Source organism: Sparus aurata, chromosome 14 (genome assembly GCF_900880675.1).
Source record: "Sparus aurata chromosome 14, fSpaAur1.1, whole genome shotgun sequence".
In the NCBI taxonomy this organism is placed as follows: domain Eukaryota; kingdom Metazoa; phylum Chordata; class Actinopteri; order Spariformes; family Sparidae; genus Sparus; species Sparus aurata.
In genome coordinates this window covers 7,322,337-7,346,487 of record NC_044200.1, presented here as the reverse complement: position 1 = coordinate 7,346,487, position 24,151 = coordinate 7,322,337, and the positions used below count along the sequence as shown (strand labels likewise).

The 24,151-nt window shown below is 40.0% G+C and overlaps 1 protein-coding gene across 2 annotated transcripts in view; it reads right to left on the bottom strand.

The window, feature by feature from the left end:
- Positions 1 to 335: 335 nt before the first annotated feature.
- Positions 336 to 24,151, bottom strand: part of ano2b (anoctamin 2b) — a 74,810-nt gene continuing 50,994 nt past the window's right edge. Inside the window, exons 21-25 of one of the 2 annotated variants that reach the window (XM_030440143.1) lie at positions 23,142 to 23,294; positions 22,319 to 22,371; positions 20,172 to 20,350; positions 7,355 to 7,460; positions 336 to 4,872 (exon numbers count right to left, since the gene is read on the bottom strand). In XM_030440143.1, the coding sequence (XP_030296003.1) occupies positions 4,483 to 4,872; positions 7,355 to 7,460; positions 20,172 to 20,350; positions 22,319 to 22,371; positions 23,142 to 23,294 (881 nt within the window). In that variant the 3' untranslated portion in view covers positions 336 to 4,482. The remainder of the gene's footprint in view (positions 4,873 to 7,354; positions 7,461 to 20,171; positions 20,351 to 22,318; positions 22,372 to 23,141; positions 23,295 to 24,151) is intronic. The other variant, XM_030440144.1, reaches the window with a different exon arrangement.

Below are 24,151 nucleotides of genomic sequence, written 5' to 3'. Positions count from 1 at the left end.
TACTTTAGATCATCAGGGGTTACGTCTGACAATAAAACCTGTTAGCATTAGATGCCTTTACATTATTTCATCATTCACAGATTTTAGTAAAATGTTGAAAAGCTTGTATAAAAAAATTTACATCTAGACCTTGAATCCTGTCCTATCTACTATTTAGCTTAAAAACTGCAAGATATAGCTTAAACTATAGGCCTGTCTTCCTTTTTTTATTGAACATTTGCTGTTCAAAATGTAAGAAAACAAGAATACATATTACTGCTGCTGATCAACAAACATTCACTACATACCCGTTCAAAATGATGCAAACCAGGAGTTGAATTAAAGGCTACACGGTCTTGGATGAAGAAAACACCCTTATCCTAATTTAATGTACATTTTCTTTTACAATTTTACAACATGAAACAGCTCCAAAATGTCAATCCACAGACAGGAAGTTATGTGAGTGTTGCATTCAGGGAGAATCAGCAAACTTCCAGTAGCTCTTGTATGACCAAACCACAAACAAATCATTTAAATTCTTTACCTTTTACTTAAAAAGAAAACAAAAAACACACACACACAGCTCCATAGAATATAACATGACATTCACTCATTTACTTTAAGAGATTGAGAGATTTCCACAGTACATCATATATGACAAAAAAGCATGTTCAATCTGTTACATTTGGCTTTTTCTATATCTTCTACCTACGACTCTAAATCACTGCTATCGTATCAGTCACTCTCAGCTATCAACTGAGCTTTCAAACTCTCTTATTGAGGTTCCTGTTCATATTCATCAGGATAAAACTCTTAGTGAACATCTGTCTTGAATGACCGCATTGTAGCCTGTCACTATGTGTCTGCTTAGTGATCATGGCGCAGAAAAATGACCTTCGGTTGTTATGTAACTTCAGTCATGGTACCGTGTCTCAAAAGATTTTACTGTGGACACAACTAAACTTTGATGCTGCAATTGACAAAATAAACTGTAATCGAAACAGAACTATACAGAAAAACTAAACAAAGAATTACTGGACTATAATGATTACCTGTTTAAAGCTGCAAAGGCCAGTGAGAGGTAGTTGTTTAAAAACTGTGTGAATTTACCTTGTTGTGAAGCTGCGAGTTTGCTCACTGATTCATCACTGAATGGAATACTTTAACCCAATTGAAGTCTAATTGATTTATATAATTAATAATCTAAAACATTTGAGAATTGGTACAGGATCACATATGTAGAAATTACTTTAAAATATCAGAAGTTGAGACATTTAAAGCTGCATTTAGCAATTTTGTGGCCACTAGGTGGCAGAAATACTCAGAGAAACTCTCTAAAGCACAGTCCAGATGCATCGTTGTTATATAAAGTTGTTTTAGGAAATTAAATATTTCTGTTTTAGTCTCCACCAGCTTGTGAGAGAATATTAGTGTTACAAAGTCCCTTTACAACCCAAAAAAACAAAGGGAACAACAGATTTTGGGAGGATCATCCATCAACCAGCCGGCATTGTTATGCATCAGATCTATTGATTGCCAAAAACTTCCAGGCAAGATAAATCAAGCCCAGACAGTTTTTAATTCACCCTCACCTCATCTGGTGCCAGAAGATAAATGTAGGTCTACAATTAGAAAAGCCTACAGGAAGAAACAAGCGCCACAGATTGTGATGAATATGATGTTCATTACTTGGATCTGTAGTTGGAGGATTATCTATTGCATCGAACTGCTTGCAATGCCACATTCTAGCAAGCGTAGAAACCTGCTTCAGCCTCATAATGATTTCTAAGGATTTTTCTTCTGGCCAAAAAAAAATCAAAACAAAAAGATCTCCATCCATTTCACTGAAAGCTGCTTACCCCAGTGTCAGCACAAAAGTCTGCATGTCACAGTTGGCCAGCAATACACTCTGACAGCAGGACTGAAACTTTCACAACCAACCAGGTCTCCTGACACATCTGTGGTTAAATTTAACTAAACTTAAATTGATAGAAAACATAATTACCAAACACAAGATATTGTTAGTGCCCTCTACATTAGTGTTTTTAATAGAGAGAGCAGGATCTTTTGGTTTGAAACAAATTCAGTAAATTGAGTGTTCCAATTTTTAGTGTAGGCACAAAAAACGGTACGTAATATGACTTAGGTTCCTACGAAACTCAGGCTGTTATGGTGGTGACTGCAGTGGCTGAAGGCCATGGCTTAATCCCATCTTTTATTTGAGCACTCCATACATGAGGCCTACACCATTATTCTGCATTCTAGTTATTCAGAATTAAATTGGTAGTTTTGACAGTCGGCTAATGCTGCCTGGACCGGCTTCATTTAAGACTAACAGCACTGAGCGAGTGGGAGCTGTGAATACCCAACTGCTGAAAAAGCAAGCAACGTAGCAAGCTAGGCTAATTAGCTTCCATTTCCTGAGTTAACCACTAGTCAGCTTAGCTTGCTGTTAGCTTCGACCTCTGATTGAAATACATGTTTAATAGCACAATGGGTCCTCCTCCTTAGGGTGACCATCTCCCAAAACATTTAGGATAGTCCCAAATTATGGAATTAACTCAAATCTTGTTTCATCATTCAGCACTGACTCTCTCTCATGAGCACATTGACAACAGACCTGCCTGTTAATAAACCCTACTCTACTTGTGCTCAAAACATAATCATGCACGCTTAGCTAGCAAGGACAGCTATAAGTTAACATTAGCAAGGCTGTCAAGGTTTGCACACTGTACACTAGTTAAAATAAAATAAAATGCTCTTGCAAGAGGATGATGTGAGTGTTTATTCTTTAACTCTGTTGCTTAATGTTTTCTCCTTCCAGATGAGTACTGAAAAATATTTTCAAAAGGGCTCGTCCTGAGGAATGGACCAGAGCTATTAGCCAAACAGAGTACCCAGAGACTGGAGAAAACATATGTACATGAAGAACAGCTGATTAGTTGTGCAACACATTTGTTTAAAATATTTCCAGGTTTCAGCCAGTATTTTCGAGGCAGCAAAAGCAGCAAGAGAGGTTCAGGAAGGGTTAGCTAGCAATGAGGAGAGATTAATTGCATTGATTCATTACTTATATCAAAGTAGCCTACTTGGCAATTTAAGTATTAGTCGTGGAGCACCTGACATACATATAAATTGAATAATTAGGAAGGTATGGGACAGATCAGATGGAAAAAAAACTTCTTGCGTTAATGATTAGAAGCTACACAGCTAGGATGTGTAGCGCACTACGGAACTTGTCCCCAACAGCAACACCAGATCCCAAATATCAATCAAAATCTGCCAACAGAACTGCTCAAAAGCAGAAATGACATAGTTTCAACTAACATATAAAAATATATATTCCAGTTGGACTAAAACATACAAATCTAATTAGTATGCTAATAAGTCGTTACCAACTTTACAGGAATAGACCAGATAGCACATTAGCTAGCTCAATACAAAGGCAGAAGAAGAAGTAGTGTTTCTTGATATCTGAAGACTTCCGACATGGCTGGCAGAGGTTGAGTGACACCAGAAGGTTCTTTTATGCAAGATACAGCTCTTCTATTTGAATGTTAGGAACCCTGATTTATTACTTACCTCCAGGAATATAAGAGTGCACAGTCTGGTATTTCCCAATGAATGAATGCTGAAGGTATATGTTCCCTTGAATGGTAAAAACAGTGAGATAATTTATAGGTCACTGACATTCGAAGTGTGTAAAGGAGTCGGCTTCCATCCGATACGTAGGGCAGGGTGTAGAGAAACAACACCGGCAGCTGTGTAATGACTTACAATACAACTTTAGTAAAATCTGAGATTGATTCAAAGTGATTCCTGAATTCTACGGAGTACAAACCACCTGTACCACAGTCAAGGGTGTAAAGACAATGATTTGCTCTTCTACAAGGCTCACGTGTGCTTTCAGTGCCGTGTATTGAAAAGTACAGAAAATGTGGAATGTTGTGGCTGCTACAAATTCTGTTAAAAACCAAAATACATAAAGAGCATTAGCACATAAAGCAGGAAAAATCAGACAGTCCCCAGCTCAAGAAATGAGCCACGATGTCCATCAATCAGTTTGTGTTGATTTGTTAATAGTCCTTTCTCCATCTCCAGTTTTTTCCGGGTTCTAGTAATATTCATGTGTTCAGCCTAATACAGTAATTATTGCTTGTCTACGCTATGAAGCAAGTCTGCCTCGCTAAGTAATTTATTTTTACCAAAAAGTAAAAATTATAACACTTTATCAGGTGAACAGTCGGTACGAGGAGGAACAACACACGGATACCCATTCGACCAGTGTGGACGTCGCACATTCAACCACACTGTGACCAATTAAGTCAACCTAGTTCAAAATGATGCTGTGTTTTTCTTTTGTAATCACAGCACTACTGCGTCACACATACTAGGACACAAAAAGACACAGGCAGAGACATTCACGGACCATATCACCCGAGCAACATGTTCTCCAGTCCCGAGGCCCAGCTGAGGCGCCCCGACACATGTGTAGTTTACATGTCACACCGCTGTGTGTCTCGAATTCTCATTTTCACTTTTGGGCGATGGGGGAATCTTCCTGGTGAACTGGCTGAAGCTGGCGGCCCTGCACCTTGCCCTCGGCCCTTCTCCTCCTCTGTCACCAGCCAGACCCTGCTGCGTTGGTCCCGGTGGTAGAGTACTGTAGCGCCCCGGGATGGGCGGCGCCTGGCCGGGGTGGAGCACATGGCTGCCCGGTTGGAGGGTGGCATCCTTGGAGAAGAGGCTCTGGATGAGCTGGAATTTTTCCTTCTCTTCCCTCAAGAACACGTCGACCAAGAGCTTCTTCTCCCGTTTGAGCTGCTCCACAATGGTTTTGGGAACGTCGGGGATCACCCAGGCAACAACGAGGCTGAGGAACATCACAAGATTCTGGAGTACGGAGAGAAGAGTAGAAGAGTGACAAAGGCGGAGATGGATCAAAGACAAATGAAGAGAGTTAAACAGTTTCTCACCGGAAAAATTCACAGGAATGATTCGCGAGACACATTCTAGCACAGACACCTATCACTGTATTCATTTGATACTGAAGAAAACAACTTCAAGTTCTGGAGTTATGAGTGCTAATATATATAATATATTAAATATAATATATACATATATATAAATATGTAGAATATATTATAATTATATATACATAATATATATATATATATATATATATAAATATCTCATATAGAAATAACATATATAGATATAGCTCTATATATCTATATACATATATACATATATACATATATATAGATACACTATATAATTATACATATAAAAATATATATATATATAAATATATATATATTAATATATATATATATATTAGGCACTCATAATATATATATATATATATTGTTTACATGCAACGCTGGCATGCTCTGGTCCCTTTGAACTCAGGGTGTACCTTTACCTCATACACTATATTTCCAAAAGTATTCGCTCACCTGCCTTGACTCGCATATGAACTTAATCCCATTCTTTAATATAACGTCGGTCCACCCTTCGCAGCTATAACAGCTTCAACTCTTTTGGGAAGGCTTTCCACAAGGTTTAGGAGTGTGTTTATGGGAATTTTTCACCATTCTTCCAGAAGCGCATTTGTGAGGTCACACACTGATGTTGGATGGGAAGGCCTTGCTCTCAGTCTCCGCTCTAATTCATCCCAAAGGTGTTCTACCGGGTTGAGGTCAGGACTCTGTGCAAGCCAGTCAAGTTCATCCACACCAAACCCTCTCATCCATGTCTTTAAGGACCTTGCTTTGTGCACTGGTGCACAGTCATGTTGGAACAGGAAGGGGCCATCCCCAAACTGTTCCCACAAAGTTGGGAGCATGGAATTGTCCAACATCTCTTGGTATGCTGAAGCATTCAGAGTTCCTTTCACTGGAACTAAACAATCCGAAAAACAATCCCACGCCACTTTGTCACCCCAGAGAACGCGTCTCCACTGCTCTAGAGTCCAGTGGTGGCGTGCTTTACACCACTGCATCCGACACTTTGCATTGCACTTGCTGATGTATGGCTTGGATGCAGCTGCTCAGCCATGGAAACCCATTCCATGAAGCTCTCTACGCACTGTTCTTGAGCTAATCTGAAGGCCACATAAAGTTTGGAGGTCTGTAGCGATTGACTCTGCAGAAAGTTGGCGACCTCTGCGCACTATGCACCTCAGCATCCACTGACCCCGCTCCAGTGATGTGCACTGCTTAACAATAATCTAAGATCACCAGACCTGCATCAAATCAGACTCATAGCCAGTGATGTGCACAAGGGGGGGGCCCCCCCTCGTGGCCCAATTGTTGAAAAACGCGCGCTAAAGTGCCCTCCTGAGAGCCAAAATGCACGCTAAAGTGCCCTCGTGAGAGCCAAAAAAGCGTGCCAAAGTGCCCTCTTGGTTGGCAAAACACACTAAACTGCCCCCTTGGCTGGTTAGAACATGATAAACTGCCCTCTTGGGAGCCAAAACACGCGCTAAAGTGCCCTCTTGGGAGCCAAAACAAGTGCTAAAGTGCCCTCTTGGGAGCCAAAACGCGCGCTAAAGTGCCCTTCTTTTCACCCCTGCCCTTCAAAAAGTCTGCGCACGCCACTGCCCTGCTCCGTCTTTTTACGTGGCCTACAACTTCGTGGTTGAGTTGCTGTCGTTCCCAGTCGACTGTGGAATATTAAGGGGCAAGGAAATTTCATGACTGGACTTATTGCACAGGTGGCATCCTATCACAGTACCACGCTGGAATTCACTGAGCTCCTGAGAGCGACCCATTCTTTCACACATGTTTGTAGAAACAGTATGCATGCCTAGGTGCTTGCTTTTATACACCTGTGGCCCTGGAAGTGATTGGAACACCTGATTTCAATTATTTGGATGGATGAGTGAATACTTTTGGCAATATAGTGTATCTCTCGCACCATGCACTCCATGAACAGTTAGGATTTCTTGGGACTCTGAAGGACATTTGGGAGACACATGTTAAGGAGGCATGGAGGGAGACAGGCGGAAAGAGCTGTTTATCAAATGAACTGGTCGCTAAATTAACAGAGGCATCTGTTCATTATGAAGGGCTGGCCCACACGTAAGTACAAACAATTAGTTTGTCTTTTTATGATACAAATCCATTGGAGTCAACTTCAGAACACCACAAAAATGAGACGTCAACATATGAAACCAATCAGTGGAGGGCACAGTGTGTACATTTTGCTAGACTGCAGATTACCTGATGTGTAGGACAAATACTGACCACATGTATGCAAAAGTTAAAGACTAATCAACATGTGTAATTATTTCGCTTATGGTCTTAAATGTCTGGACCCGAGAAACCTGAAACGGGAAACACTTTATAAACCGAACTCCACGAGCTCATACCTGGAACAGTATGACGAAAGCCAGTCTTGCAGCCAGGACACACCAGTACTGTTTGGAGAAGGTGTAGGCGTCCGGAGCCCAGGGGGGTTCCCTGTAGTCTTTATACCTGGAACAGAACTCCCATGAATACAGTGCTGATGCTAAAAATGGAACACAGATTTTTCAGTTTCTTGGTTTCATGTCTGGTGGGAAAAAAGGACCAAATTAGCTTTTTTATTTTTATGAAGTTGGTGTCATTGTCTGTGTTTTTGACCTGTTTATCCATTGTTTAAGTTTATGTCTCTGTAGGTGGAGCTCATGCTTGACCCTGTTAGTGCTCCTGCACTACCTACTGTAATGTTTTGGGTTCGTCATTTACTGTTTAGTTTTGTAGATTATTTCACCGTGTGTCATGTTTTACTTTCCACTTCATGTCTTTGTCTGTTTTCCTGACCTTTTTCTGTGTACCCCTGTTTTCATTTGTTCCTCAGTCCTTATCTATTTTGGTCCGTGATTTTCTTTTACACTTCATTGGTTCGTCTTTTTTCCTGAGTCTCATGTGTTTCTGTTCCTGCTCCCTGGTCCTTATGTGTCCTCTGTGTTCCTGCGTTGTTTCTCTGTGGATTCCGATTTGTCTCCAGTTTTGTATTTCTCTTTAGTTTTTATCTCGGACTTTCCTTCGCCTTCCTTTAGTTTTTTTGCATTTTGGACCTTGGATAACAGCTCATCGTTAAAGGTTGCTTTTTCTTGTCCAAACTGTCTGGCTCTGTGTTTGCTTTTTTGATTAAGTGTGATAAAACAATGGTTTACACAGAAAAGGGGCAGGAAAACAGTCGAAGACAGGAAGTGGAGAGTAAAACATTACACACAAGGATATAATCGACAACGGTTAAACATAAAATTATTAACAAAAAAACAGAAATCATTACAATGGGTACTTCATGAGCACTTGGAGGTTTAAATAGGTGCTCCACTGCCAGAAACACAAACTTAAACAACGGGCACCTCCCAGACTGTTTGACTGACGATTGACAAGACAAGATGATCACCAGGAGATGCACTGCAAAGTCTGCCAAACTTTCCTCCTTCACTGTACCTCTAATGATTATCTTGTGACCCGTACTGATTTATCCTAACCTCACCGAGACCTGGCCTCATTAAAACTCACTTCTCCTCTACTCAGCTCACGTCTCGACTCAACAAGCAATAAACTTTATTAGGATTCCTTTCGTTTGTTTTCTTTGTAGTAAACAGTCTTTATTGTGCTGGTGAAACAAACAGCAGAAAACTGGAACCACATGTTGAGCTCAGGGAAGACGGCATTAAAATGAGGACACGGAATCAGAGTGAGACAAGAGAAGGGAATGAGAACGCAGGAAAGAGGAGCAATGACAGAAGGAAGGACAGACAGAGAGAAAGACAGAGATGAAGATTTGCATTGTTTATAGCAGGCTTGTCAGACGAAACACAACCACCATGGGATTTATTTGACCAGGAAGGTTGAGGATATGGTGTCATCCGGTACATCGCACACACAGCAGCTGTTCTGGTCCAGTTTCAGCTGAAAGCACGACTGGGCGGAGGATCTAAAACATTCTTGAGCCTGTCTTTAATTGTTAATTCATAAATAAGGGCATTGTATTGATTCTGTCAATTTTTTAATGCTTTGTTGTCTCCTGTAAGGCTATAAATAAAACATTAGTTAAATATTGCTAAAAGATTTCCATTAATCGTCGCTGACAGGCTGCTAGTGTGGACCAAGCCAGCCAGTCATGACTCTATTATGGGTGTATTATTTGTAACAAAGTGTACAGATTGGTGCAAAATTTGCATTAGTTGACTACATAAGAGCCAAGAAAAGTGACAACAGGGTGTTGTAATGTAATATTCAACATTCACACAGTTCAGTGGCCCTGGCTGCTGCTGCTGCTGCTGCTGCTGCTGCTGCTGCTGAATTGCCCTGTGCAATGCAACTCGGATTGATCAGTAAACAAAGTAACAAGGTAGAGTAAAAAGTTCTCTACAATCACCAAAGATTTCAGTTGGCCATAAGTCTACCAATTTAGTATCCGAGCCAATATTAAAAATGGTCGCAATCTTTTCCCCATTGTTCCTCAGTTATAACATAAAGAAGATCTCACTCTCTTTTTTTGTTATTTAGGATTGATTACATCCAACAGGGAACTGCTTGGAAACAAAGAGGGTCTCACCCTCAGGGTTTATTTATAATGGAACTCTTTGGATGCAGTCAGTCATTTCCATGTGGAAACGTTAAGGAATACAGCAGGAATCGGTCAAAAAGATCTCTTCACAAAAACAGCCAGCTGAGTTGACATTAATGTTGGGTGGGTGATGTGGAACTGGTCTGTTACTGATTAAAAACCTGCTGCACATAGTCAAATCCATCAAAAACAATGGAAAAAGCAATACAGTTTTATGTTTAACTATAAACTTATCTACTTCCAAACACACACTTCCTTGTGACCATGAATCTGAGGAGGCGAAGAATACATAACTCAGGTAATCATAGAAGTTGGGTGACTTTAAAATAAAATAAAAACCCTGAATAAATGCGTATTAAATCATACAGAATGCAGAGTCTTCCTCACAGGTCTACCGTCATCTAATAAACTTGTGACACGCATAGCTACAGTTGCACTCAGTAGAGCGCATATGTCCGCCAAGGCCCAACTGTCCCCTAAATTCAATCAAACCTGATCCAGTATCAAACTCAATAACTCTGTATCGCTCTAAATGTAAAACCACTCATAACTGCTTAACAATAATCTAAGATCACCAGACCTGCATCAAATCAGACTCATAGCAGCAGCCTTAATACGCCTCATTTTCTTGAAAAAGATCCACAAATTACTCCCCGAATTGAATTGAATTGAATGTCATGAAAAATCTCGCAATTTTAAAGAAAATGAGAGAAATGAGAGACCCGTCACTTTATCTGGATACACAACAACAGTTAATGGGCTCTATTCCAGCAGGAGACTTATCCTCCATCCATTTGTGTTATCCTGCAACCCACAAACAGATACAGATGAAAAAGTATCTTCCCTGGCAGAGGTGAAACTGTTTTGCAGATCCAGTTGATTCTGATTTCGTATCAAGATGGCGAGAGAAAAAGATCCGAGTGACTTTGAAAGAGGGTTCACTGTTGGAGCACAGACGGCAGATGTTTGAGCCACAAAGACTGCTCGGCCGGCTAGTGTTTCAATGACTGATTTGTCCTTATCTGCATTTACATCCATGGCAAAGACATCAATGAAAAGGGTTGGAAATTGTGGTTGACTGTGCACAACTGATGGCGGTGATTCTTGTGCGATATGTAAGAAAAAACAGAAGACCAACTCATCCCCAGGTGACTCCATAAAGAACAGCTCGTTGACATTTACTTACAGAGGGATATTGTAGAGGGGCTGCAGTACATAAACCCCTTTTCACAAAGAGAAATGCACATCTGGGAGTTCAATGGTGCAAAAATCTTAACCACAGATGATATTGGAAAATTGTCATATGGTCAGATTCTCGAATACACCAAGAAAACGGAGCAGGTACACTACTGGGAACGTCTCTGGTAGCTGTTACTGTTCCATCCTCCACATGGCTTCATATCCCACTGGGGGCGCTTCAGCAATGGAGTGCATGCCTGGCTGATGTTGTTCCACTTCTCCTGTGGTCGAGAAGCCTCTGTGGTTAAATCATTTTGTCATTTGCCTGTTTTGAGTGTGTTTATTGTAAATATTTCTGTGCGCTTTCCTAACTCTCCACAGGATGTTTTATTCTGAAAATTGACTAGATCTACTACACCGTTTAGCTGTCTGACTTCTTTTCTGGCTCGTTCTTGTCGGTGCAGCTTGACATGAGTGTGGTCCAATTCCCTCAAAACTAAACTTGGTGCGTAACTTGGAGAGTCACTTCTGGGATGCTGGAAGAATCAGAGTATCTTCTGGAAAGGCGCAATAAACTCTGACTATATTGAGGCAATAAAGTGCCGCAGATGGAGCAACTTTGGTTTCTTCTTCATTTTTTCCGCACTCCGTCTGTCACTAATCAGAGCAGAGATCCTGCTGGTATTGCTGCTGGATTGTAAACACTGGTTGTTTTTTTTTTTATTAGAATTTTTTGTTTGTCTGTTTGAAATCAAGGCCTTCAACTGTACACTTTTGAAAACAGTGCAGATCAGAAAGTGACATTTCCGTACCAACCATCTACAGATAATTTTTTTTTAGGAAAATACTTCTGTATTTGTGTCTTTTAGCAAAAGAAAGTAGTGTAGCGAAGGACAGCTTTATGTCACGGTACTTTCTGGCTTCATTTTCCCAATGCTATTTCGAAAGACACAGCCTTTCCCCCGAGGGAAGCAAAGTACAACATATTGAATTCCTTTCAAGGCAAGAGCTGGAGACAATCTATCTCATTGTTATTTTAGAGAACATCTTATGGCAGAGGAATGCATCCTCCCAAACCACTGAATGTAAAGAAGAGATAAGAGATTGAGATTTATAGGCAAAGATTAGCATTATGTGGAGCTACGGCTATGGACAGAGCAGACTCCCAGCCAGCATTAGGTCAATTTGTGCATTAAGGACATTTAGAAAGACACGAGACAGTCACATGGTTCAACATAAAGTCAGTCAACAGGATCAAGATGGAAATTCTGTGCCACGCATATAACAACAATAGTTTATTAAGCCTTGACATGTTGACGAGCCTCTAAATGATTGGAGTGCAGGGAAACTAGTGACAAACACAACACGCATAAATCTGTTTCCAATGTGGCTGCAGGCTTGCTCTCTTTACTGCATGATCAACAGAAAGAAAAGCCATGAAGATATACGACCCTTAATCTAGTCGAGGTCATCAAAGTACAACGGCCCCCAGCAAAGTAAGAGTCTGGTAGCACGAAAGAAGGACAACAATCAATCTGAGCTGGTTTATATCTGTCCGTCTACTTCAAGGGCAAACCCCTGTTGCAAAACTCACCATTAAAAGTATAAGTAAAAGTCTTTTGACTCGTTTCACGTCTTCCATTTTAAAGATGCCATATTGTAACAAGTGGAATTTCCATGTCTTCTTTTGTTTTTTATCATACAGCAGGTCTAGATGAGATAAACTGAAGTAAAACTGAAAGTATCAAAACATCCAATCAATCCATGTCAAAATGTGCAAGGCAAGAGCTGAATACACGGCTCATATACAGAAACTGTGTTTTTAAACTAGCTGTCAGGACTTCTATAAAGTTGTAATGTCACAATCCTAAACCATGCCCCCATGATGCGGAAACATGGTTGGCGTGGCCCGCTCAGGCCTGTTAGTAGTGACAAGTCAGTACACACTGTGCTTTTTCAGGAGGGGGGCTTAAAAAGACAGGAGCCTTCTGTCAGAGGGTGAATAGAGGTACAGCAGCAATGCATAGTATGATATATATATATTTTTTTGAATCATTTAAAGATTTTCAAGAAGACATCCTAGATAACAAAATATGGCTCTGAAACTGAGCTTAATATGGCACTGCCATGTCACACAGGCAAACAATGTAATTTATAAGCACTTATTTGAAGTTTTATTGTCACAGTAGTGAGACTTGCTCATGGATGTTTATGTATTAAACATATGGGAGACAATTTGTGAATTTGTGAGACTGAAAAGGGTAATTAGCTAATTTTACAACTCTTGGAGAGAACAAGGCTAGCCATTTCGAGTCATTATGGGGAGCTAAGCTCATTGGCTTTACATTAAATGGATATGAATTAGAGCAGTATCATTCTCATCTAACTGAGAACAAACAGACAATACACTTCTATAAATGTCAACCTGTTAAGAGGACAGGCACAGGTTCCATGGCTAGCACTCTGGACTTTGAATCCAGTGATCCAAGTTCAAATCGCAGTGGAACCTAATTTAAGGTAAGATGGGTGAAGATATTGTTCCCACACTGTCAACAGTTGGCTGTTATTGAAGGTTGCATGTCAAAGTATCCTTTGGCAAGATAATGAACCCCAAACTACTCCTGATGCGCTGTTGCACTACATTTACATTTAGGGCATTTAGCAGATGCTTTGGACAAAAAGCATCTGCTTAATGCCCTGAATGTAAATGTAGATGACAGTCCCAAAGTGATCAGATTTTTGTTCTTTTTTATTTTGTCCTTCAAGAATTCAAAGGTATAGTGTCTAGGATTTAGTGGCATCTTGTGGTGAGGTTTTAGATTGCAACCAACTAAATGCACTAAAAACATGAAAACGCAAAAGAACCTCTCTAGAGTCAGCGATTGGTTAGTCCATCCTAGAAACGTGCCAGTCGACACGGCCAGCTCGGTGGAATGATCATCCTTTTCATGAATAATACATAATTGTGAATATTGTTTTCAATTTCTGCCCTATCCCACACACTCAACCTTTCATGTAAGTTTCTAATATCAAAATGCATTCTGCCAGAATTTTCTTACCTTCCCACTCAATAAAAACATCTATAAATGTCTGAGTCTGACAATTAAAAGCTCTAATGGGGCTGTAAATCCATATTTTCTGCTAGTAAAGTACATACCGTCCAGAGGACATCTGACATACACAGTAGGGAAAAACACGGTTCTAACTAGTAAAATGAATGATGGCTGAATTCATTTTTAGCTCTTTTGGTATCAGGGTCCTGGCGTTGTTTATGCTGGCTCTGTCTTACTTGGACACTTGAACAAAACATCAGTGACATCAGGACTATTACTAGTAGACTACACTACTACATTGGACTATACAGATAATCCAATAAAAGTCTTTCCAAAAGGTTAGAGCTTGTAAAACAACAATTAAACTTTTGAAAGATTTTAAATATTGGAATGCTGTGAAAAACTCCAGTCACGCTGTGAAGCATCTTTTACAGCAGTTGAACACGTCAGGTTTAATGTGATGGCTCAGATAAAAGCTTCCAATTGAGACGACTGACATCAGCACACACTCTGTCATAAGAACATTCCTCTGAAGCCAGAAAAAGATGAATCGGCCTGATTGAGCTGTCTCAATAAGTGCTTGACTAGTAGTATAGAAATAGAGAGAGGGATCTGTGTATGTGTGAGTGCATTGTGTGTGTGTGTGTGTGTGTGTGTGTGTGTTAGCAGGGTCTTATGGTGTCAGAGTCCTTCTCCTTATACAGTCATGAGTGAGGAATGCTGCCTGTGAGAGTCAACTCTTCTCCCCCTCTCTTTTTTTTCTTTGATCTATTCATCTTTCTCTCACTCGCCCGCCAACAGCTTACAGTATTTTGTTGCGCATCAACTTTTGGTGTGAACTAAACCGTACAGCGAGACTTCCTGCGCTGCCACACTCAATGTAACTACACTTTGCCTGCGCGCAATGAAATATTATCATCGGGGAACATTTCTCTTTTCCTGTGTTTTTGTGTGTGCGTGTGTGCGTGCGTGCGTGCGTGCGTGTGTGTGTGTGTGTGTGTGTATTTCCTAGACACTCCATGTTTGGTTATAATAGTTCAGCTCGGCAGCAACTGGAGCATCTAACTCAATATTCTTTCATAAGACCACTCAATGAGATTATGGATAGTGTGTGTGTGTGTGCGTGTGTGTGTGTTTGTGTGTGTGTGTGTGTGCACGCGTGTGTGTGAGTGTGTTCCTTAGAGTTCCTGCTGCCAATACAGTGCCTCCTGGGATCCAGGAATACATTTAAAGACAAACAAAGGTCAGACCATTCCCATACTTAAAACACAGACTAATCCCTGAACACACTGTGTTAATGCTGTCAGGTACCAATGACCTAAAACAAGACTGTCCATCTATTCTGAATGTGTCCTTCATACACTCTCCGTCTGTTCTTTCCCACTTTTTTGTTTTTTTTCCCCTCTCGTCTCCATCTATCTGATCCCCCTTTTTCCCAGAAGAGCTAAGAGCAAGGAGCAGTGACAACAGGTCTGGCACCCTGCTTACCCTGATCCAACAACACTGCCATCCCTCTGCACTTTACGACTTCCTCCTGGTTGGATACAGAGACAGGAACAAGAGGAGAAAGATGCTCAGGTCCAAAATTCCTACACAATGTGTTCCAGATTAGTCTTTGACAGATAAATGTTCAGTAATCATGCTGCGCCAGCTGTCATTCCACAGCTTCAGCTGGGGAGAAATACAATTAAAAGTCTCTTACATTGGACTCCATGGTCAGCAGGTATCAACACAACAACCTTACTGCTCCACATTTAGACATATCTGGTGCTCGTGCGCAGCCAAACAAAACCACAGCTGTCTAACAGATGCTCATGTTTTTAACATGTCAGCTCAATTACAGTGTTTGGGAATGACATGTTTCTGACTTCCCACAGCGAACCATGAAAAGACTCACAGAGTGAGTGTGATACTATTTTCCACTCAGCCTAGCTCTAGGGACAGCAATGCTATCACTTTGGTCTCAAGTATCCCAACAACTATTTTGTACAGATATTTATGGTCAAGCTGAGGAGATGAGAGCCAGACTGATATGTCAATGACTGATATACATATCCGTATCGGCATATATGTTGTCCGATATGCGGCAATATGAAAACTCTGTTTCAGACAATACGATACTTCGGGTTATTTACAATTTTTATCCCCAGTGAGGTTTATTTTTCGAGAACATTCATGTTAATTTAGGTACTGAAGTTTATTGTTAAACTGTAAAATAAATGAATATGTGCCAACCCAACACACAAATGAAGCCATCAGCACTTGCAAACAAGTAGGTCATATTTTTCAATAGTGCACAGAAGTAGAAAGTGTTGCGAGTGCTGACAACTTCATTAGCTAAACTGTAAATTATCCTGCCTCCAAAACATATCTATGTCACAGTGTTTTATTGCCACATTTGAGGAATCATTGCATCAAGATGTGTGAATATTGGCTGATAGTTTGATATCAGAAGATTTTGTACTTCCAGTTATACCATGGTCTAGGTTTATACTCCATTCTGATCGGCTGCAGGGTGTCAATTAACTCTTGATATACACTTAATCAATTAAGCATTGTGTTAAAAACAACAGTCACATGTCGGTAGAAATCTGGCGGCAGGTAAGTGTGATACGTGAAATCTGCAAATGTGTTTATTTGGGTTAAATACATTTTCAGCTCGAACTCTAACATTTAAACGTGCAGCATACAGGTCTAGTTAAACATGTTGGGTTCTATGAGCTGAGCAGACTAGTTTATATGTTTTAAGGTGCTAAGTCATATCTATAATCATCTTATATATCTTACTGGGGTTGTGAACAATGTTTCCATTGGATAAGAACCTTATGGGATTGTAATGACTGTTCCAGACATAAGTCAAACTGTCGGATATTGCCAGGGAAACGGAGTTGCTACTTTTTTTTTTATTGTAAAATGCTGAAGTGGGGTAATATCCTCCAATGTCTACATAATCAGGAATTAATGTTCTCCACATCATTGACTCATTCCTAATAACACCTCAGTGAGCATTATCCCTTACATATCTGTATCAACATCAGGCCCCCCAAAAAATTAAGTATCAGTCAGACTTTTCAGGGGACCTCTAGCACACCATGGGAGTTGACATTTTAGGGTTTCAGTGAAAGGTCTTGACAACTATTGAGTGGATTTCATTTAAAGTTAAGCAGATATTGTACTCAGACAATGTGTCAAATAAAGCTTAGCAGAACTCTTTCGCCCTTACCTGACCTCTTAGTGATAACATGTAACTTCTCATCAGCTAAGGGAAAAAGTTTCTTTCTCAACATGAAGCAGGTCAGAGTCTATAAGTCCAGCTATCATTTTTTTTTAAAGTCTTGTCAGGGAAGAGACAATCCTTTGCAACATACAAAGGGCACTGATCACATGAGTTTGTGGTTAACTCGACCTGTCTCTTGTTTTTATTATCCACAATGCATCTGCTTATGTCGTGTATGTGCTCTTTGTTTGCTGTAAATCACTCTAAAGCCTATTGGGTAAATATAATTTGATTTATGACTTATTGACGTCAGTACTTGTCAGAGGAAAAGAGAAAAGTGCATCCCCATGGGGGATCCCTGTCCTCCTACCCCTTCACATGGAGGTCTGAGGTCTGCCGAAAGACAGACGGGGCTCTTTGGGATTCAATATTCCTTCAATATTAAGTCAGCAGGGGCTTGGGCCCAAATCTACTTGAAAGAAATTTTATGAGAATAACTTTCTGGCCCGTTTGTATATTACATGTTAAATAAAAAGTTAAGTAAACTCATCTTAGATCTGTTGTGTGTGAGAAATCCTGATAAAAACCATGTATGACTGAACATTACAGCAATAAGAACACAGTCTTTTTTTCTTCAGTCATATTATGTAACAGACGCTTTGAACCGCGGGATGATTTCAGAAGTATTTTTTGTTGCTAAGGCCTCACTCAGACCAAATCTGATGTTGCGCCCAAGCTATGAGCTGGAAACCTGCTGCGATTCAGGCAGAGTTCATTGGCGAAACCACGGTGTTCTTCCTGTCATGTGATATCACATCACCGTGCAATCCTGCCGTAATCACTGCATCCACCCAAAAAACAGGTAGGTCATAGTCGTCCTATCTGCCAACTGGTTTGTTGAATGCAGTGAGTAAAGTTGCATTATGAAAGCAAATTGCATTGTTTTGAAAATCAAGATAAACATTTCCATGAACACTGGTGTTTTAATACACAGCCTCACAGCGAGATGGCACTAAATCCTGTACACAAACCTTATGCGTACTTCCAAACAATTTCTGTCCAACCGATGATATCAGTTCCTCGGAGAACTGAACATTAGAGTGAATCTCTGGATTTGACCTATCTGGTCATATCTTAGAATATTAAAGTTACTTAAGAGAAATTTGTTTTTAATCGTTACTCAATATGCTCTACTGCTGCCATTACTATTGTTTGATTATTGCTGTACTTCAAACTTATATTTGACCATCATTCTCATGATGTTTACAGAACCTGCATCAGCACTATTTTCATTTGAATCCTTTGGTTGCAATGTCTTTTTTGCTATGTGCTACTGCAATATCCCAATATTTCAAAAGAACTTCCATTTCTGTCTGAGGTGTAAAATAGTTTAGGCCATACTAATGAGGCCTAAGTTTTTTTCTAAGCTATTTTGCCACCATCCAGACTTCCTAGTTTACCCTCGTTTTTATTTAGCGCTCATCTAGCACTGGGAATACAGTAGAGAAAACATGACTGCAGAGATGTACAGTGATGCTCTGCCCACTGATGCAGAAACTGTCCTCACATTGCTGTTTTTAAATGTAATTAATGATTTAATACCTCAGTGGTTGGCCTCTATCACACCATCCATTTATTTATCCATCCATCCGACTACACTGCCTCCCCTTTCCTCTGTCTACATTGTTCCATGCTTCCTTATCCCCAGCTTAATCTAATCTTTTGTTCAATTATATTATCTTTCATCTCTCTGTTTCCTGTTTGACATCATCCGTCCATTTATCCATTCTTGACCTCCTTTTCTCCCTCCTGCATATATTCATTCAAACAAACAGAGTCCCCAAATTAAATGGGTCAAAAAGGAAGGAGGAAAAAGAAAGACATGGACTGTCTGGAGCACGCTTTCAATGACATACAGATTTAAGTCATTTGCCTTGAGCCCGGAGGCAGTGCCCACAACATTAGTGGCTAATACACTGATCAGATACAGTCTGGACATCCACTATTGAGCTCCAAACACATTGAGGATTCACACACCCTTCATGGAACATCTTCCAGTCTTCGAGGCCATCAGCATCTTGTCGTGTTTGCAACATGACGCACCATACCACGTTGGCACAAAGACTGTATTCTTGCAGTCATTCTTTGGTCTCTTATGTAACAGCAGGTTGGCCTCTGTGGGCACAGGCCCATGACCTTTTCTACAGCGCTTTATATTGATATTATGAAAGAGACGCTCGCTACTGGCATGCGTGAAAATGCATAGAAGTTAGTGCACAATAGTGCACTGTCTTTTGGGGCTAATAACATGGAGTTTCACTGATGTTGTGTGATTATGTCAGATTTCTTCTTGTTGTGTCAGGACTCAAAAAGACTGATTAATGTTTGCCTGAAGGATTTTGTCTGCATCTCCAACCATAAAAAACGCTTTCTTTGTCCCTTGTTGTGTAATTCTCTCACTCACTGGACGTTCATAATGTTTGATGTTGAGAAAACTTTAGATTGCATCATCTGGTGGTCGCAGCGGGAAGACTCAGACTCAAACTTAAGTAATTTATTCAGTATATACCGAATCTGCTTTAACTGCTTTAATTTGAGTATAGGTTTAGTAGTACACACTACAAAGTGCTAATACTTTATTATTTATTACCTTTATACTATATGTACAAACTAGCCATACAGTTTTGCCTAAAAGACTGTAATTTTGTTCAACCAAACTGTAAAAGTTTCCCCACTATTCAGCAGTTTCATCCATGCAATGCATCAGTCCTTCTTTGTCTACTAGTAACTTTATTTAAACACCATATAGTGCTTTATGCATACGACATATTGTTATTTTTTATCAATTGTTGATATCCCAATTACAACTACATTAACTGAGAATTTAAGGTACAAAGCCAACTATGCCTTTATTTCTAGGATCCTGGATGTGCACTAAAAGTGGGATCTATTCAGGGCTGAGACCCATCTGCCATCCAAGTTTCATGGAAATCCATTCAGTAGTTTTTGTTCAATCCTGCTGACAAACCAACCAACCAGCCAACAAATGGACAGTGGTAATAAAGTTTTGAAAGGAATGTTGGGGAAAATTGGAGGTGGACATGAGCTTCTTGCATCATCTGTAACTTTGAAGTGTTTATGTGCGTGTTGTGTGTGCGTGTTTTTACCGGCAGACGGTGATGTCTCCGAGCTCAGAGTTCTGCGGTGCGGTGCCAGGTTTAAAATTAGACACATTGAAGTAGGAGAGCGTGTGGTCGATGAAGCCGTGCATGGTGCCCGTCTGGCTGAACATGTACTGGTAGACGAGCCGAGGGATGAAGTCTGACGTGAAGGAGATCACAAAGGCCTCCGGGGTAAAAGAGACGGACAGGCAGAGTGAGACAGTGAAGCAATCCTCTGTCATGAGCACTGACAACTTAAAAAAATACACTATCAGATAAGAAAATGACAGTGTATTCTAGAGGTGTTTGAGTAATGCAATGACATGTATTGTTTTAGAAACAGTAAGTAAAGTGTATAGCACTTAAGGATGCATGATACATGCACAAAAAGGGCAAAGCTGCTCCCAATATTCCATTGCCTTGAAGCTCCCGGGGAAGCTTAAACGTGAGTGTGTCCAATGCTACATAGCTCTAGAATAAATAAAAACTCCCGCTGCTTGTTTTTTCGAATCCTCCACAAATCTGTTTAGTATTAAAAGTAAACGGAATAGGATTTGGTCGGATGGCAAAGGACAAATCCCAGGCAGAACCTTCCTGATTCCACAAGTACACATACACCTTGACCTTTACAGACCGCCATGTTTAGGTGTTTCAGACATGATCCGGGGATCTCACAAAGTCACGATGGAAAACCTCTCAGTGCAAATGGAGAGTTTAAATCTTTATTCAATATTAACTGTTACCACTGTCAGTACTTGATGAATTAGGGTATTAGCAGTGAACACACACTAACAACAGGGCTGCTGAAAGGTGGATTAGGTGTGGAAATGTTCCAGCAGAGAAGTTCAAAGTCAGAGGCAATAATATCACAATGTTAGATCTTTGATATCTTTCACTGTCCGTGTTGTCTTTAAGGTTCATGAACTGACCTTGATTTCATTAAAACTCAGCCCCTTCATGAGGTCACAATCACAACAATAAATGTAAATTCAACCAATCTGGGTGAATACAATATTGCAATTCAGTCCAATCATCTCAGATCACCAATCATCACAGCTTGTTTAGAGTATTGCCAATAAAGGGTTTTACACCCAGTACAGTGCTGTGGAGGAACAAAAACCAAAAGCCATAAACACCTGAAATGTCTGAGCAACAGACAAGACAAACTATCACGACAGACATTGTTGCATCTGGATTGATTGCAGGTGCTAAAAGAATCAAGTTGTAACATTTATCTGGTATAAATCACAAAACCACATGGTTGCCTGTCTGCATGACAAACTCTGTGTGTCTTTGTGTGTATCTGTCTGGCCTAGGCCATTTTTGGGTACACACACCAGACCTGAGACCAGTAAACTGGGGATGACTAGAATAACTGGGAAGGCCATCCCCAATTTGGAAAACATTGATTAGGGTTAGGGTACAGCTCCAGGAAAAGAATGTAAGTCTATGTAAGAAGTCTATTGCAAAAACAAGACAAAAACACTAACAACTAAATAAACTCCTTAAAACATTTCAACATTTTCTTTTCGTGAAACTGCTATGAAATAAGATTGGCTGCAACCGTTCTCCCAAAAAGCCTGCATAATCCTGGAGGGACTGGAAATGTGAAGTTTTTGACTTCATTATGATGTGATAATTAATAGGCAGCTCATCGCTTGTCAGTCAAATGTAAAATGAAAGCTTTCATTTTTAAAAGTTTCCGTGTAATGACATAGCATTTTTACAGCAGTCATTTATATCATTCCTCTAGGACATTTTAATAAGTGATAACATTACTAACAATGTTATAACTCACAATAATAGGAGGAACCTAACTACATACAGTAAAACAAAAAAATGCTGCATGGCATTATCAGACAGGACGACTTCCATCGAACAATCTGTGGAATCTGTGGGAACACCCTGTTTTGTTCTGTAAAATAATCCTGTTGATTTCCCTACAAATCCATCCAATTTTTTACATCCATTTAACTAATGTCTCAAAATGAAATCAGTGCTGAGCAGTTATGTGTACTGTGTGGGACCTTAAAACAGCCACATTATGCAGGGGACCGACTGTAGAATAGTTCCATGCATTTATGGCGTGCATATGTACCTTCATCACTAATTCAATGCAGATTGTAAGAAGCGGGACATTGCATTATACTTACATTTATAATGACTGAGAATTTCCCCATTCCACTCAGTATGTTGTACCATATACCTATAGAGAGAAGAGCAGGGGAGAGAGAAGTGATGAGGGTTAGGAGGGGAGAACAGATGCATAATGGGAAATCTGTATTAACACAATGAAGAAATGTGTTCTGATAGCTGCTCACTACCAAATTTCTTGGCAGACTAAAACCCACTGACATTGCTATTTTTGACATTACCCAGAAAAGTTGGTCAGATTTGATTTTTTTAAAACCGAAAAGGAACAAATAATCTTTTAAATGACTCACAGTACGACCTTTGTGCCAAGTAAAGCCCTTTAAAAGCCAAAAATTCATAGAGGTTAAGATTAAATAAAGGCTGATTTTCTGCTAAAGAAATGTGAGCTTTCAGCAGACAGAAACAACACATCCATCCTGAACTGCTGATGGGTGTCAGTTTGTAAAGTCAGCTGTGAAATCTACCCGACTGCCTGAAGGCACCGCTTACCCTTAAAGAATTCAATCAGTCTGGTTTCAGTGGATTGTCTTGGTGTCCATTGGTATTTAAAAGTGATGCCCTTACAAGTGTTTCCACTCTGACATGAAGTAAATAATGGAGGAAATATTTACCACTTAGTTTAATGGTATTTTTGGGGTGCATATAACTGATGGTTTATATATGTATTACATCACATATTGACTATTAGCAGCTCCTGCCTTATCCTTAGCTGTATTAGCTGTTAAACTGTTATCTAAATATTATGTATGATTCCTGGTTCTATGGGAAGATGATCATTAACTGATGCATAATTTTGTTTTTACATGTGCAGCATCAGCTTACCAATGTCTTTAGCTCGTATGGCGACTGGCCTGCGCAGCTCTGTCACAAACTTCTTGGCGTCCAATCTGATCTCAATGACATTGTTGAGCAGAGCAAAGAGAGGAGCGAGCGGGAACGAAGCCACAAACAGGGAGACGAAACCAAACTGGATGACTGGGAAAGAAAAGAGATAAACAGTCATGAAACATGCTACAGCCATAAGCCCGATTTCTCCATGACCCCAACACACACTTACATTTGCAAAAGAATATGCAGTAAAACAGCAACATATGCACACATATGAAATCATTAACCTGCTCTTATACCTGGAAAATGTATATGAAATTATCCTGGACACTAATCCAAACCAAACTTGCATAATTTCCAAGTCTTTGTCTTTGAAAACTGAAATATTTACTATATATTGCTAAATATGCAATCTCATTCGCTACATGACACATCAATCATCCAGAGGCTCTAATACACTGCTGAAACACCCAGACTTTTTTTTAGAGAGTTGGCAAATCTTTGTACATTTGTAGTTTGTTAGCTCATTTGTTGCCAACCCATGTTTGTTTCTTTGTTTTGTGATTGTATTTTGCTGTTGTGGCTTTATATTGGATTGATATCACAAGTATCTTAGCTTTCTAATGATGTATGGCATCACTTTATACTTGAACTGTGTTGTGGCTTGTTTGCTTAGATGTGTTTGAAGTCTATCGAGCCAGTTGGACGGCCCGAAGGCAGGCCACCAAATGTGCGGACATTTTCAAATTAGAATCCTGTTATTGCATTTCTAATATGTTTTCTTATCATAACTATGCTGATAAAATAATACACATTTCCGTAGCAACAGCTCTGTTGGTCACATGGCCTTCAGCTATGACTGGACTCCTCACAAAGAGTAGGAAAGGTTAGCACATCACTCATATAAATTCCACTGCTGGAGTGTGCGCAATTCATTCAACATAGTTCTGTTTTCTATTGTTATTATTCAAATGTTTCTGGCTTTTTCACGGCTTTATTAGACA